The sequence below is a fragment of the Trematomus bernacchii genome, unplaced genomic scaffold, assembly GCF_902827165.1.
Source record: "Trematomus bernacchii unplaced genomic scaffold, fTreBer1.1, whole genome shotgun sequence".
Taxonomy (NCBI): Eukaryota; Metazoa; Chordata; class Actinopteri; order Perciformes; family Nototheniidae; genus Trematomus; species Trematomus bernacchii.
The window spans coordinates 18,687,894-18,702,177 of record NW_022987593.1 but is presented as its reverse complement, the minus strand read 5'-3'; the positions used below and the strand labels follow the sequence as shown (position 1 = coordinate 18,702,177).

At 40.4% G+C, this 14,284-nt stretch overlaps 1 protein-coding gene across 1 annotated transcript; it reads left to right on the top strand.

Annotated features, from left to right (window-relative positions):
- Window positions 1-2,947: 2,947 nt before the first annotated feature.
- On the top strand, window positions 2,948-8,815 carry LOC117482059 (B-cell receptor CD22-like). The gene is made up of 11 exons (XM_034130044.1): window positions 2,948-3,003; window positions 3,081-3,158; window positions 4,142-4,495; window positions 4,612-4,809; window positions 5,345-5,614; window positions 5,797-6,066; window positions 6,374-6,634; window positions 7,091-7,175; window positions 7,280-7,340; window positions 7,705-7,880; window positions 7,963-8,815. The coding sequence occupies exons 2-11, from the start codon at window positions 3,089-3,091 to the stop codon at window positions 8,027-8,029; spliced, it is 1,812 nt and encodes a 603-aa protein (XP_033985935.1). The 5' UTR covers window positions 2,948-3,003; window positions 3,081-3,088; the 3' UTR covers window positions 8,030-8,815.
- The last annotated feature ends 5,469 nt before the right edge of the window (window positions 8,816-14,284 follow it).

Below are 14,284 nucleotides of genomic sequence, written 5' to 3'. Positions count from 1 at the left end.
AACTCACTCTTCCCTGCGCGCATTGCACCCTGGGATATGGTAGACCGCGGAGTGTACATCAGATGTATCCTTCAAATTGGGGAAAAGTAGGCTGCATTCGTGGGCCGCATTCGGAGGAGTCTCGTCTTTTTTTTAAATTGGGACAGCCTTCTTTCGGCGGAAGTGACGTGTGCGGTCTACGAATGCACCCTTCGAAGGATGAAACCCCTGAATTGAGACACGGGCTGCGTTTCACTTCTCTTATTTTTCATTTCCTCGCTCCTCGGTCTCGGTCTCACCGGAAGTTGATTTGTCTGCGCCATCTTGAGTAGCGTCCCAATGGCCTTATTTTTGCCGGAGGACCGAGGACTGAGGAGCGAGGAGCGATAATGGAGGAGCTATAATCGAGGAACCACCAGACCATCCTTCGATGAAATCCTCAGAGACTCGCCCCGCCCCCTTACTGTGTATCGCTCACTGATTGGACGATGCAGCGCATGCAATGATCTGATGCTTCTTGACATGAGAGCAGTTTCCCAGCGGAGTGAAGAAAACACATGAAACTCACGGGACTCACTCCTCAGTTCATACCGTGTTCTGTTTCAATGAATGCATCATTCAGTTACAAATATGTGATATATCTGAACAACAAAGTGCTCAAAAATCATTTTATTCATTTATTGGAAACATTTTCATGATCGCTTTTTTCGTTTTACATTTTCATTTATTGTCATTTCCATTCAGTCAGTCATTAAGTGCTATTTAACATATTAATGTGCTACATATCCACACAAACAGACAAAGTGTGCAATCCAATGAATGTTAATCTAACTGGGTTTTGATAGATAACATATCTCTCTTTCTTCTCTCAATTATTTTATTTCTATTGTGCACTCTAATCAATATTAATCTAACTATTGTTCGTTTATACATTTTAAGAATGGCGTTTATCTTTTTTGAGAATGAGTTCTTATTTAATGTATTTGGGTCTACAACAGATGATACAAATGTTTGTGTCAGTAAATGTGTACTAACAGAGGCGGGGGTGTTTGTGAAAATAACGGGGACAGAGCTGGCTGCTGTCAGACGATCAGCTGTGCAGCGTCATCACAAACGGACGTCGCTTCACGTGACCCTCCGGAGGAAAGGACGTCCCATTGCTCTTAAAACTCATTTCCCTGCTTCTCGTGGTTTCCTTGAGTCTCTCCATGCTTCCCTGGTGGGAGGGACTAGTCGCAGGGAAACGACGCAAGTGAGGGACGCAAGGAATCCATTTAACCGAAGTGAAACGCAGCCACGGCCCCAGTCTGTTAAACTCCAGTGACCACGTCGTTAGCTCAAACACGAACACCTGTGTGTTATGACATCATCGTGTTCCATGACACAGGTGTTTATATTTGAGCTAACGAGGTGTGCAGAGATCAAAGGTTTCCATTGTTCTGAATGAGAGATAAACCTCACGTTTTGTCGAAGAACTGTAACAGATATCTGTGCAATTTCAAAACGTGAAGCATCTCAAGGACCTTGAGTATCTGAAGTGTAATTTTTGTGTACTTTCGGGTTAATAATGTGGCCTTTTTGGCAGTTTAACTAAAGGTGTGAGGAAATATCTGCCTGAAATTACAATGGGCTTTAATGGAGGCATGTTGAACGTTTTTGTCACTTCATGCCCTCAAGAGGCATTTTGTTTAATTATTCTTTGCTTAATTATTTGTCATTTTTCAAGCTACGAGATGTTTTCCTACGTTTGTCATGAAAAATTATGTCTCAGGAATGTAGGGTTTGGGAATTATGGCAGTTTAAAAAAAAATATGAAGGCAAATTTCAAGATTTCCTCCACTCTAGCTGTGACATCACGCACTCTAGTTAATGTTAAAATCTGAAGAAAGCCTTTTTACCAAGGTCTGAACAATGTTTAATATCTCTAAAAGTAAGAATCAGATTTAAAGGTTGTGTTACACGAATAATGTCAGAAAGATGTGTAACATTTTAAAGTTGGAATGAGGTTTCTGAGTGAAAGTATGAATGAACAGTTAGCAGTTGAAGTCGCATGAAGATTTTGAAGATTTTTCAAGTCTGAAGAGTTTCTCCATTGACTTCAATGGTTAAAAATGTGATGAATTATGGGATGTATCTCTGGAATTATGAAAGTTATGAATGATAAAAGTAATAGCCATCGATTCCCGACCGAGCTGAACATTTTGATGTTCGAACGGAGTTTCTGCGATGTGGAATGTGGGAGGAGAAAGCCGGCAAAATAACGGGCGGAATCAAGATTTTGAATAACAGATAGTTGGAATGCTGTTAACAGCATTACTAAATTATGAAGGAAACTTCTTCCATGACATAGATCAACATCAACATGTTAAATCAATAAATAGCTCCAACAATAATTATTGGAACATTTTGTGTCTGATTCCTTCCAGTCCACTTGATTATGTGTGTTATGTGTGTGTTCATGTTGGGTTGCCACTGAGACGTGAGTTTCTCACGTCTCAGTGTTCTGCATTTCTCTACAAACAGAAGCAACCTGACCGCAGAGAGAACAGAGAAGAAACAAACCAAGATAATTGATATGGCATTTTCCATTTTCTCTTATAATTAATACAGTTCTCTTCATCCTGTTCAGTTAAACTGCCTCGTGGTTTCACAGGTTAATGCCTTCCTGTTCCTTCACTACACCTGCAGACTGTGTGACGTCCTCAGTGCTCATAGAGATCAACTGTTATTCTCCTCTTAATTTGAATTCTCTTGTTTCAGTGGTATATCGGCAGCAAAACAAGTTTTAACCATAGTTTATTTTGTATAAGAAAAGTTTATACTTTGTAACACAACAACACTTTACTGAGTAGTGGGTGTTAACTGGCATTTTGTTGTGTAGTGGGTGTTACTGGCATTTGGCTCATCATGCATATTCATAATCTAAAGAGGAAGTAAATCTAGTCTTCTAACAGCCTGATATCCGTATTCTGCTCATTGGTGACAGAGGAAAGGCATCTATAAACACATGGTTCCTCCTTCACTGTGAGTAGAAACAGTTTATTGATGTATTGATTCTGTATACCTCCTGTGAACATTATTTAATCTGACATGTTTTATAGTCTCAGAGATGAGAGGAGCAGCTATGAGTCTAACTGCAGCAGCGAGTGGATTAGTTGTCTTCCTGCTCTCTGTGTCAGGTACTGTACATCTACACTTACATTCATCACATGAACAGAGGGGATTCTGGGAAAATGTGGGACTTGTAAAAGCAGGTCATTTGTAGAAATAAGTGGATCGGGGTTAGATGAAATGCAAACTTTCCAGAAATAGTCCAAATATATGTTTTGTGTAGCTTTGTTGAAACGGGTAGTCTTTTAGTGTTACATGTAATGGATACTTGTAAAAATGTATTTCCTGTATTGGTCAACGTAATTTGAACACAAAAGTAACTGTGTGCTTATTACTCTTACACGCTTCAAACTGAGAATATTGTTCATTCATAACTGTTCCCTCCTCACCATGTTATAACATTTTGCTATGTTGTATTTTTAAGATGAGCCTGTTTAAAAAAAATGTTTTCATAAAAATGTTAGTGTTTTAGAGGGATATTTTCTTACTAGTCATTTCATACTGTCTCAACTTCTCTCATGTCGCCACTCTGCACCAAACCCTTCTAGTTCCTTCTCTCCTCTCTGACTGTTATATTCCCACACTGTGAGTTGAAAGCAGTCTTCTTCTTTTTCTTATCTGTATATCAGACAGAAGCTGCTCACACCTCAGTGCTCAGTATTTACTGATATTTTCACACTTACCTCAGCAGCAACCTGACCACAGAGCGAACAGAGAGGAAACTGTTCAGAGAATCTCACACTATTCTAATTAATATGATCGCTAATCATTCACTGTTTATTTATATGAAGGCATTTTCCAATCTCGTGTCAAACTGAACATACCCTTTTTGTGTAGACTTCTGTTCTGCCTGGTTTGATTAAGAAACTACAAAGTCAAAGAGTATCATTGGTTTTAAAGTGCCTAAGAAGGAATTCACATGTGTTTTTCTGCTCTATCCAGTAACGTTTGTAAAATGTTTATTTTTACATTCTTTGTTACTGTTCAGGTAATTTCTCAGCAATTTATAGATTAACTTTGATTCTAGTTTCTGGTGTGCTCTGTGTTTCAGTGGTTCAGGGTCAGGGTGGCTGGGGAGTGACTTACTCTTCGACTAAGATCTGTGCAGTGAAAGGATCAACAGTGGAGATAAGATGCAGCTACACATTCCCATCTCCATGGAGAGGCAGTGTTATCACAGTGGAGAAAACATTCTGGTTCACTAAATGGAAAGGTGGTGTACGTGTAGATCTGACCACAGACCCAGAGTATGCAGGTCGTGTAGAGGATCTCTGTGAAAACAACATCTGCACTCTGAGAATCAAAAACCTGACAGAGAGCGACTCAGCTGAGTACTGGTTCAGATTTGAAACAAACCAAGGAGGAAAATATAGTGGTTCACCTGGAGTCACTTTGTCCGTCTCAAGTAACAATTTTCAATTATATGTTAATGATTTATTAATGTTTTGGTTAAAATAATAATATGCATGTGTTTTGAGAGTTTTTGTCTTAAATAACATTCATGTTCCTTCATAAATCCAGATCTCCAGGTCACATCAGGTACAAACAGACTGTTTTGTCAGAACAGTTGTCCTCAATCTTCTAATCCTTCCTACATCTGGTACAAGAACGGACAAAGTATTCAGGGAGAAACATCTGATTATACAAGCAACCCAAACAATGCAGACAGTTATTCCTGTGCTTTGAAGGGATATGAGGACTTTCCCTCTCCTCCAGTGTGTGAGTTTACTCTTACACACATACATTGACATTACAATACAGTGACGTTATAGACATACTGTACATAACCTCACCGGAGTCTTCTAAAGTACATTACATCAGTTTCATTTTTATCCGGGCAACCATAAAGATAAAAACAAGTATCCTACAAGCACTAATTTTAGAAATGTAGCTTTCAATAAACCCAACATGTTCAGTGTGACATACATAAATTACTTTTTTATGAATACAAATGTGTACAGTTCTTTTTTAATGACATTTTGAAGTATAAAAACGTTGTTGCTGCATTAACTGTTTGATGTTATACAGTTTAGTTTACTGCTCTATTAAAGCCAGTTACCAGAGAGAAGCATGAGTTTTGAAGCCATTAATATTAAGATTAAGCACATTTAGTGGCTTTCTCCATAAGCAGAAATCTTTGATTTTACACCTGATCAAATTACAATATAGATGACTAGGGATAGTTTAAAAATAAATTATAAAATAGTCAATCATGCGTCATAAAAAAATATAATCTTTAACATTTCTCTTCCAGATGGTCCAAAGCTCCCCTCTGTGTCAGTGAGTCCCTCTGCTGAGATAGAGGAGGGCAGTTCAGTGACTCTGACCTGTAGCACTGATGCTAACCCAGCAGCTAACTACACCTGGTACAAGAAGAATGGAAATCAGAAACTTCCTCCTCTCACTACAGAACCAAAGCTTTTCTTCAGCCCCATCCAGTCCTCTGACTCCGGACAGTATTTCTGTGCGGCTGAGAACGAGCTGGGGAAACGGACATCTGAAATGATCTCTGTTGATGTGAAATGTGAGGAAATACATTTTATCAATTGTAATTGTCATGTTTTAATCACTTGAAAAGGGTCTTTCAGGGTTCTCATACTTACTTCAATTTCACATTCTGCTAATTTTGAGAACCTTGATGGAGAGATGTTTTCCTGATGAGCTGGGTGCAATTTTTCATTAATCGTGCAAACTAATCTCTTCCAGATGCTCCAAAGCCTCCCTCTGTGTCAGTGAGTCCCTCTGCTGAGATAGAGGAGGGCAGTTCAGTGACTCTGACCTGTAGCAGTGATGCTAACCCAGCAGCTAACTACACCTGGTACAAGAAGAATCAAAATGAACACCTTTCTTCTGTCAATGAAGCACCACGTCTCGTCCTCAGCTCCATCCAGTCCTCTGACTCCGGACAGTATTACTGTACGGCTGAGAATAAGCTGGGGGTGAAAACATCTAAAAACATCTCCATTGATGTGAAATGTGAGTGGAACATTGTTTGAAAGCTTTAATCTTTCCAGTCTTTGCTGGAGAAGATTTCTATGATCTTTACTACTTTCTTCAGCTCTATACCTTCTCATTCACTGTCTGCTGTAATTCTCTGATTAGCTTCAGGTGATTTTAAGATGCTTAAAATGATTTTTTAAAGGACATTTATTGACAATAATTACCTAAAAATGTATCGATTTATCCAAATGTATCCATATATCCAAAATGCAACATCTGATAAAGCCATGTTAACATTTAAAACATAGTGATGTGAATGACACCGGTCTCTCTGAATCTCCAGATGCTCCAAAGCTCCCCTCTGTGTCAGTGAGACCCTCTGCTGAGATAGAGGAGGGCAGTTCAGTGACTCTGACCTGTAGCAGTGATGCTAACCCAGCAGCTAACTACACCTGGTACAAGGAGGATGAAGACTCTCCAAAAGCTTCAGGACAGATCTTCAACATCACTGACTTCAGAGCTGAACACAGTGGCAGTTATTCCTGTGAAGCCCAGAACAAGTTAGGACGTAGTAACTCCAACTTACATCTGAGTTTGGTGAAAGGTACATGTTATGAATTCATCCACCACACACTTATCAGCTTGTTTGTTTTCAGTCACGTTGTCTTGGTAGGAGGCTGAAAAAGGAGTGTGTGTTCAAATGTACCTTTCCGGTTCAGGATAGGGGTTGTTTTCTCTGACATAAGGAAATAATTAAACCGAGGGTCCAGATTCAGTATAGGGTGCAGTCATTCCCTGTGTACTCAGTGAGAGTTGTGTATACACACTCGTTCATCACAAAACTAACAATCTCATACATGTATTTCCATTTGTTTCAGCACTTGAACATTGAACAAGTGCTACATTATTTTAAAAACAAATTACAGTATCATTAGTTTAGGAATAGGAAGGTTGAAAATAAAGTCTCACACACCCCCTGCTATACTCCAAAGTATCCATACTGTATATGAGAAACACTGCTGTATTAACTGTCTGTTCTCTGTTGATCACTGTTTCTCAGGAGGATCATGGAAGCTACCAGCTGCTGTAACAATCTCTGTTGTTCTCCTGGCTGTCATTTCTCTCTCTGTCTTCCCGTGGATCAGGTGAGCAGATCTGTTACTCTTAATCGTTGTTTGTTTAATCAATGAAAGTCAGTTTGTCAGAACTAAAACATTTGATTTGTTTTTTAATAAACTCTCATTAACAGAAGAAAGAGGGCTTCTAGGGACTCCTCTGAGAGTGAAGAGAGAGCGGACAACAGGGAAGAGGTGAGAATAGATACATATGTTAGTAATCTATTACAAAATAAAACATGTTAGATTCAATTTATACTGAGGAGTATTTCATGGTCTTTAAGTGCTTCTAGAAAATGTATCTGACAGAAGAGGACCACTTGCTGCTCTTTTGACATCCTTCTATAAAAGTACATTTCTAACAGAATCTCTTTAATTCTCTTCTTGTCTTTGATTTGAATAAATTCCTTGTACATCCAGAAGTGTTCCTACCTTTTGTCCTTTCCATCATTACCACAGCTGCTGTTGCTTTGGCCTTTTCTGTCCTGGGTCCATTCCTCTGTAAATGAAATACTTATTAATGTAAAAATGTGTAGCTGAAAGTGTTTCCTCCCTGCAGTGTGTACCTGATCAGCCGGAGCAGCAGGAGGACCTTCAGTATGCCACCGTTCACTTCTCCAACAACCGGGCAGACCCTCTTGACTCCAATTTGAGAGCAGCTCTGCCCTTCAGACACACGGAGCAACAGGAAGTCTCGGAGTACGCTGCCGTCAAGTTCAGCAGTGCTGCCCCGAGGTGAGCAGGAACATTGTTCATATATTGTTTCATTCCTTTTGCATTATTATTACCTCTAAGAAATACTTCATTTATCTCTCAGGACCAGAGGGCAGGACTCTGAAGAGGATCCAGCTGCATTGTACAGCACGGTCAACAAATCCAGATAAACACAGCAGGCGTTGCATTTATGTTCTAAAATGTCTGTGATTCTTTTACAGTAAAATGTTTAAAAACGGCTTCACTAAGTTTATACATTCAACAGTCTTTATCTTATGTTTTACTTGGAGTGGGTCACCAGTATTGAACATTGAATATACAGTCTTTTCAATTTACATGAGTTTTTTAAACACATATTATAGTATCATTATATTTCTAATTATGCATAGCTATTTATTTTCCGATAAAGAATACAAAAATAAAACTCACTGCAGTACTCCAAAGTACCCCTAGGGGTAGGCAGTTCAGTGATTTGTTTTTATGACTTGCAACCTTTGGATGGACTGTCTTTACATTTGGTTCAAATAGTGGCGCTCCAATGATAACTCTTTATTATTTGAAGGATGACCTTTCGTTTGACTACTATTGGATTGAGTGACATGCATCTCCCACAGGATAACATTATATGGTTCAACCTGAATGTTAATATATGCATTAAGTTTTTTTATCTATTTGAATATTCAAATTAATATTCATGAATTAAGTACAAATATACATGTTTGCTATTGAAAAACACATTGGGATATTACAGAGGAACATAAATTAGCTGATGTAGCTGCAGTTTCACACTGCTGCCACTAGGGTTTAGTAAAGAGAAGTATTTCACTCATAGAAAACTATTTCCAAGAGCTTGTCAACTATAATTCTCTTTTGTGTGTGTACCGACTATGTTTTGTATACAGTATCCTTTGTTTTCCTTTTTCATGTTCTGTTTTGTATTGATTTACTTTAATAAAAAGGGTGAAATTGCATTCAAACTAATGTCATAAGCCGTAAATAATGTCCATAATAATGCTATAAGTTAACCTATGATTTCAGAAAAGAAGAATTGTATGTGTTTGCTTTAAAAGTTAAACCCATTGAAATAGTGTTTGTCAAGATACATTAGATCAGAGGCCTGTACTACGAAGCCGGATTTTTCTAACCTGGATGTGTTTGAGTTAGCCGGTTGGCCCAATCCAAAACATACGCGCTCTCGCTAAGCGGTCCGACGACGCTGGTTATCAAGTGGATCGCTCAAGCCAGCCGTGTCCTATCTAGTAGTGATGGGAATTATGGCTCTTTGAAGGGAGCCGGATCTTATGGCTCCGTTCCTTTCAAAGAGCCGTTCAAAAGAGCCGTTTTTTTAAGGTTACTAGGTTTATCTGCAAAATAATCACCAGGATAATGATTGCCAGACCTAATGTCAATAATCGGCATTGTAAACATGACACAAGGTGGCGCCATATCCATGTCATTCATGTCAGTGAATGTACTTTGAATTTACCCTCTGTATGTGTTAAGTAAATAAAGTTGCCTTGCCTTGAATGAAATTCATGCAACTCTTAATATTAGATACTGTGTTTTTAAGTGGCGATGGAGATTATTTGTTGACCCTGCTTTAAAGGATATTTTGCCTTTACAAATGGTGCGCTTTATCACTGCCTGGGTTTTGGTTGAAGTGCATCCAAATGCTGCTGCGTTTTCGCGTTTGGCTCATTTTCCATCCGAAAAACACGTCGTCTACCTGTCCTGTACCACTTGTTATGACTTCTCTCTCGCGCGTATTCCGTTAAGACCCACCCCATCTCACTCCTCGTGCTGAAACCTACCAATCAGAGTAGTGGCGGATCTTCACAGAATACGTTTGGGGAACAAAATCAAGCTTTTTAAAAGGCGAGTGGATTTTGGCAGGCAGTGAGTGCGGACCGTGCGGACCAACGATTGAACGATAACAAGAACGGCTCTCACCAAGTAGGACTCGGTTCCCCTCGTTCGTACCAAAGAGCCGTTCAAAAGAATCGGCTCGTTCGCGACCGACACATCACTACTATCTAGTTAGGTGCGCGTTCACATGAAAGGGGTGGTATTTGGAGCATTCCACCAATCACAAACATGGACAAGCGTACTGACAGCGCAGCGTCATACTTCCTGAATGAAAAGTGAACTTTAATATTAGACAAATATGAAAAAGTTAAACTTTAAACATCCATGACTTAAACACTTTATCCAGGATAAAAGCCACATAGCTGCACCTGCAAGGTGAATACAGCTGGTAACAGAAAAAGTGTTTGAATACGTTCATTAACAGGTTTATGATATCACTGCCCCGTCTAAGACACGATCTGACTTTAATTACATTTGACTCGAGTGTTTCGTCAACTTAATGTGTTGCTTAAAATAATACTTCTGCATACAGTATGTGACACTGTGAGTGTTGCACAGCCAGATACGGCTCAAGAAGCTGACTCAGATAAGGAAATATATGATACATTATGATGTGATATGATATGAATGATAATGGGACACATCGACGTCTGCACTCACAGTGCCGCGGACTGTACTTAATGTTACTCTGATCCGGTTACTTATGTTGTGGCAGATATTTAAGTAAGCTTTCTTAACGCTAATGTTATAATAGTCAGATTGCTCTGAAGATGGGAGGGGATATTCTATTAATGTTCACGTTCACACAGTCAGTTGATTTTTGCCGGCCGTCTTTCCTGTAACGGCAGTTTTTCTGTATTTCCTCTATCCTGTAATATGACTTGATAGCTTTAAACTCCGCACACGGAGCTCTGATTGGTCAGCAGGCGGTGCTTTCACTGAGTTGATCTCTTAGCCTGCAACCTAACCTCCTCCCGAGGAGGTTAGCCGCTCAGCATAAGTTACCATGGAGATCTAGCCCGCTAAAAAGAGAACCAGCGTCGTAGGACCGGAAAGCCCGAATTTTCCCTGAAGTCAGCCGGCTAAGCGAAAATCCGGCTTCGTCGTACAGGCCTCAGGTGTGTCAAACTCAAATACACAGTGGGCCAAAATTAAAAAATGGGTACTAGTCGAGGGCCGGACTGGTTCAATGTTTATAGCAGAACTTATTGAAATGAACTTATTGCACATATTAAACCTGGAACTAACAAAGCTTCAATTATTGCCTATAAAAACAACATTAAACATTAAATAATCAGTTGCATTAATTTCTTATGGCTCTATCTGCAGCTTTTCCAGAGTCATTTCTTATGATTACATTTCTCCACAGGCCAACAACAGCTTCAAAAAAACTATTCCCCTGAAAGAAAAAAACAAACATTCCCTGTTGTCGTGAGAGACAAAGTGCAGAAGGAAACATCCATGTAAACTCAGTGTGCTGCTCTGTGATGCTAGTTCAAGCCAGATACTTGGCATCTCATCTTGGGTGCAAGTTCATCAATGTTTGGGGTCAGGCTCTGAGCTGAGGAAACCCTCAGGATGGAGTGAAGGTGTGCGTGCAATATACCGGTGGGCCAGATCTAATAGTAATTAGAAATTATCCTGCGGGCCGAAATTAAATCCACCAAGGGCCGGATTTGGCCCCCGGGCCTTGAGTTTGACACATGTGCATTAGAACATGAACACAGGAAAGACAGCCTGTCACACTGAGTGAAGTGTGTGAGTCAGTGAAGTATGTGAGTGAGCGAAGTGAGTATGTGAGAGAAGTGTGTGTGAGTGAGTGAAGTGTGTGACCACAGCACAGCCACAGTCCTGCTCTTCACTGACAGAAATACTGATAGCTAAGCTTCAGTTTGTGCTGCATGTTGTAGTTTGGTTTAATCTTGGTTTTAATATTCAAACTAAACAGCCATAATTATCATCCTGTTCAGTAAATCTGCCTTATGGTTCACAGGTTTCTTCACTACACCTGCAGACTGTGTGACGTCCTCAGTGCTCAATAGGGGCGTTCACACCAAGTACTTTTCCCACAGTAGTTCATGAGAACTTTAGTTCATGAGAGCTCTTTAGTTCTGATGAACTAAAGCAGATCGCGTTCACACCAAAATGAGTTCCTAGGGGTGGATTGGGCAAATGAGCCGCTGACGTCACTTCTTCTTCTTCTGCTTTGGGTTTACTGGCAGGCCGCAAACAACTTCACGGCGAGTACAGTAGGTGGCGGTATGCACCTTAAAGTTGCAATTCGCCAAAAAACCGAGAGAAGAAGAAGAAAAAAAACGTCCGCTTCCGCTGTATGCTTCTGTTTACCTTCCGACCTCAGGCACGGTATGGAGTTGACGTTTTGGTGGTCGTGTTATACAGCTTCGTAACTGAGTTATTTAAGCCAATAACCACAAATACAAATAGACCATTCAAATGCAATAGAAATGCTGAGTCGGAGGATTAAAATAAAAGGATTGGACCACGAAAAGCACACGCTATGGACATGTTTCGCCGTAGGAGAGCTGAGCATGATGATCGTTGTCACGCCCAAAGAACAGCAATGGTACGTTCATTAAATTACATTAATACTATCTAATGTTGGATTTATGGAGTTATGTAGGGCTAATTTGTGTCTTTGTATGTGTTTCCAGATATGCGAATACTACGGAACGCGTCGTGTCCCACGCTCTCTCTGGGTGAACAATAGAACATCGGCTTGGTGGGAGGTGGTGCCAACGTGCAGTGGATCAAAGATTTCCGAATGTCCAAGGGCTCTTTTCATCTCTTCTGTATTCGCCTGGAAGCAACGTTGGGGAGAGGCATCTGAACAGCATGGAAATTGTAAATTGACAATAAAGCTGATCTTTTGTAGTGCATTTGGTTTTCTCTTTTATTTACCAGTCAACAGACACAATTACAATAGTGCAGACACACCTTAGTGCAAAGATTAAATGTCAGTATCAAAACAGTACTCATACTGTATATTTGTATATTAATGAGTATATTATTATGTTAAATGTGTGTTAAAGACAATGGGATGAGGTTAAAAACTGTTGTATACCATCTTTACTGTGATAAATACATACATGTTAAGCATACACACCTGAAGAACTACGTTACACACACACAGGTTAGTCTGTGCACTGCTGCTGGTTTAAACAAAGACAGTCATGATGCTAGTGCCGTGCATGTAGGTTCTCTTTTATTTATCAGCAGCAGATCAATAAGTGTCAGTAGTATCAACACAATATAATAACAGTGGCAATATATATATATATATATATAATAACAATAGGTAGGCTCAGCAGCAGACACACCTTAGTGCAAAGTTAGGTGTCAGTATTAATAACAGTGGCATATATATATATATATAATCACAATAATACAAAATTAACTGTCCCAGGTGTAGGCAATTTGGGGTGAAGTGTCTTGCCCAGGGACACAACGACATCCTGACTGCAGTGGGGTTTGAACCTGTGCACCAGACCACTGCACCACACGCCTCCCAACAAGTCATTGTACAGTTTATCAATGACAAGTTTTTCTTAATTTTTGTATTGAAGGCCTGTTGGATTTAATCAGCTCGCTTAGCACTGCCAGAAGCCCAGCCTGAAAGGTATTTTGTTGCTCCACCTCGATTCCTGGGCCTTGTGTGAATGCAGCAGCCGTTCGTCGTGCATCTCCTTGGCACACAGGTCCTCATTCTCCTTGCTGACCATGGCACGGCGGTCCATCGCCATGATGGTGTCAAGGAAGCTGTCATCGCGTGCCCACTTTCCTAAGGTGAAATATGCAAGATACAAGATCAGTTTAATCGCAACAACGAGACAACATTGTCCAAATACCGGAGGGGGAGCAACCCATAACAGAGAGCCCCCCCACGTCAGAGTCATCACTGTGGGCGATCTCCACCTCTGAGTCTGTCTCTGCAGGCACACAACAGGAGGAACACGGGGAATACCTTTGATTTGACTATTAACATTTTAAATGGTGAAGGCACTAGCAATTGGGGGATGGAGGGCTCTCAGGACATGATAGGGAGGCGTGTTGCGCAGTGGATAAGTGCATTGGTGTTCGGATCAGGGGAGCACAGGTTCAAACCCCACTGCAGTCAGCATGTCGTTGTGTCCCTGAGACACTTCACCCCAAAGTGCTCCTGTGGGGATTGCCCAGTATTGAGTATGTAAGCTTTGGATAAAAGCATCTAACAAGTGACATGTAATGATTCAAAAAGCTTTTGAATATTGAATAACAAACCAATGTGGTTTACTTGTTATCCACAGTTTAGCTGCTAAATGTTTTTTAGCAATGCTTTTCTTTGTGCTCCACATATCTAAATGTATAAAGTGTGTTTTCACCTCCGTTCCCTCCTGTTTGCTGCAGTATGGCAGCAGCGGTCAGGATGGGATCCTCTGTGATCAGATAGTAGTCCTGATGGTGTCCGCTGACCGGGCACAGGGTGTGGAGCTGCCTACTCTCAGCGGGGGGGAACTGAACGTGGAAACTGTGTTTCTCTGAGGGATCCTCCATGTAGTCTG

Coding starts and splice junctions, on each gene's coding strand:
- LOC117482059 (XM_034130044.1), top strand. CDS start 3,089: ATGAGAGGAGCAGCTATGAGTCTAACTGCAGCAGCGAGTGGATTAGTT. Junction 7,176..7,279: donor TCTGTCTTCCCGTGGATCAG/GTGAGCAGATCT, acceptor TCTCATTAACAG/AAGAAAGAGGGCTTCTAGGG. Junction 7,341..7,704: donor GAGCGGACAACAGGGAAGAG/GTGAGAATAGAT, acceptor TCCTCCCTGCAG/TGTGTACCTGATCAGCCGGA.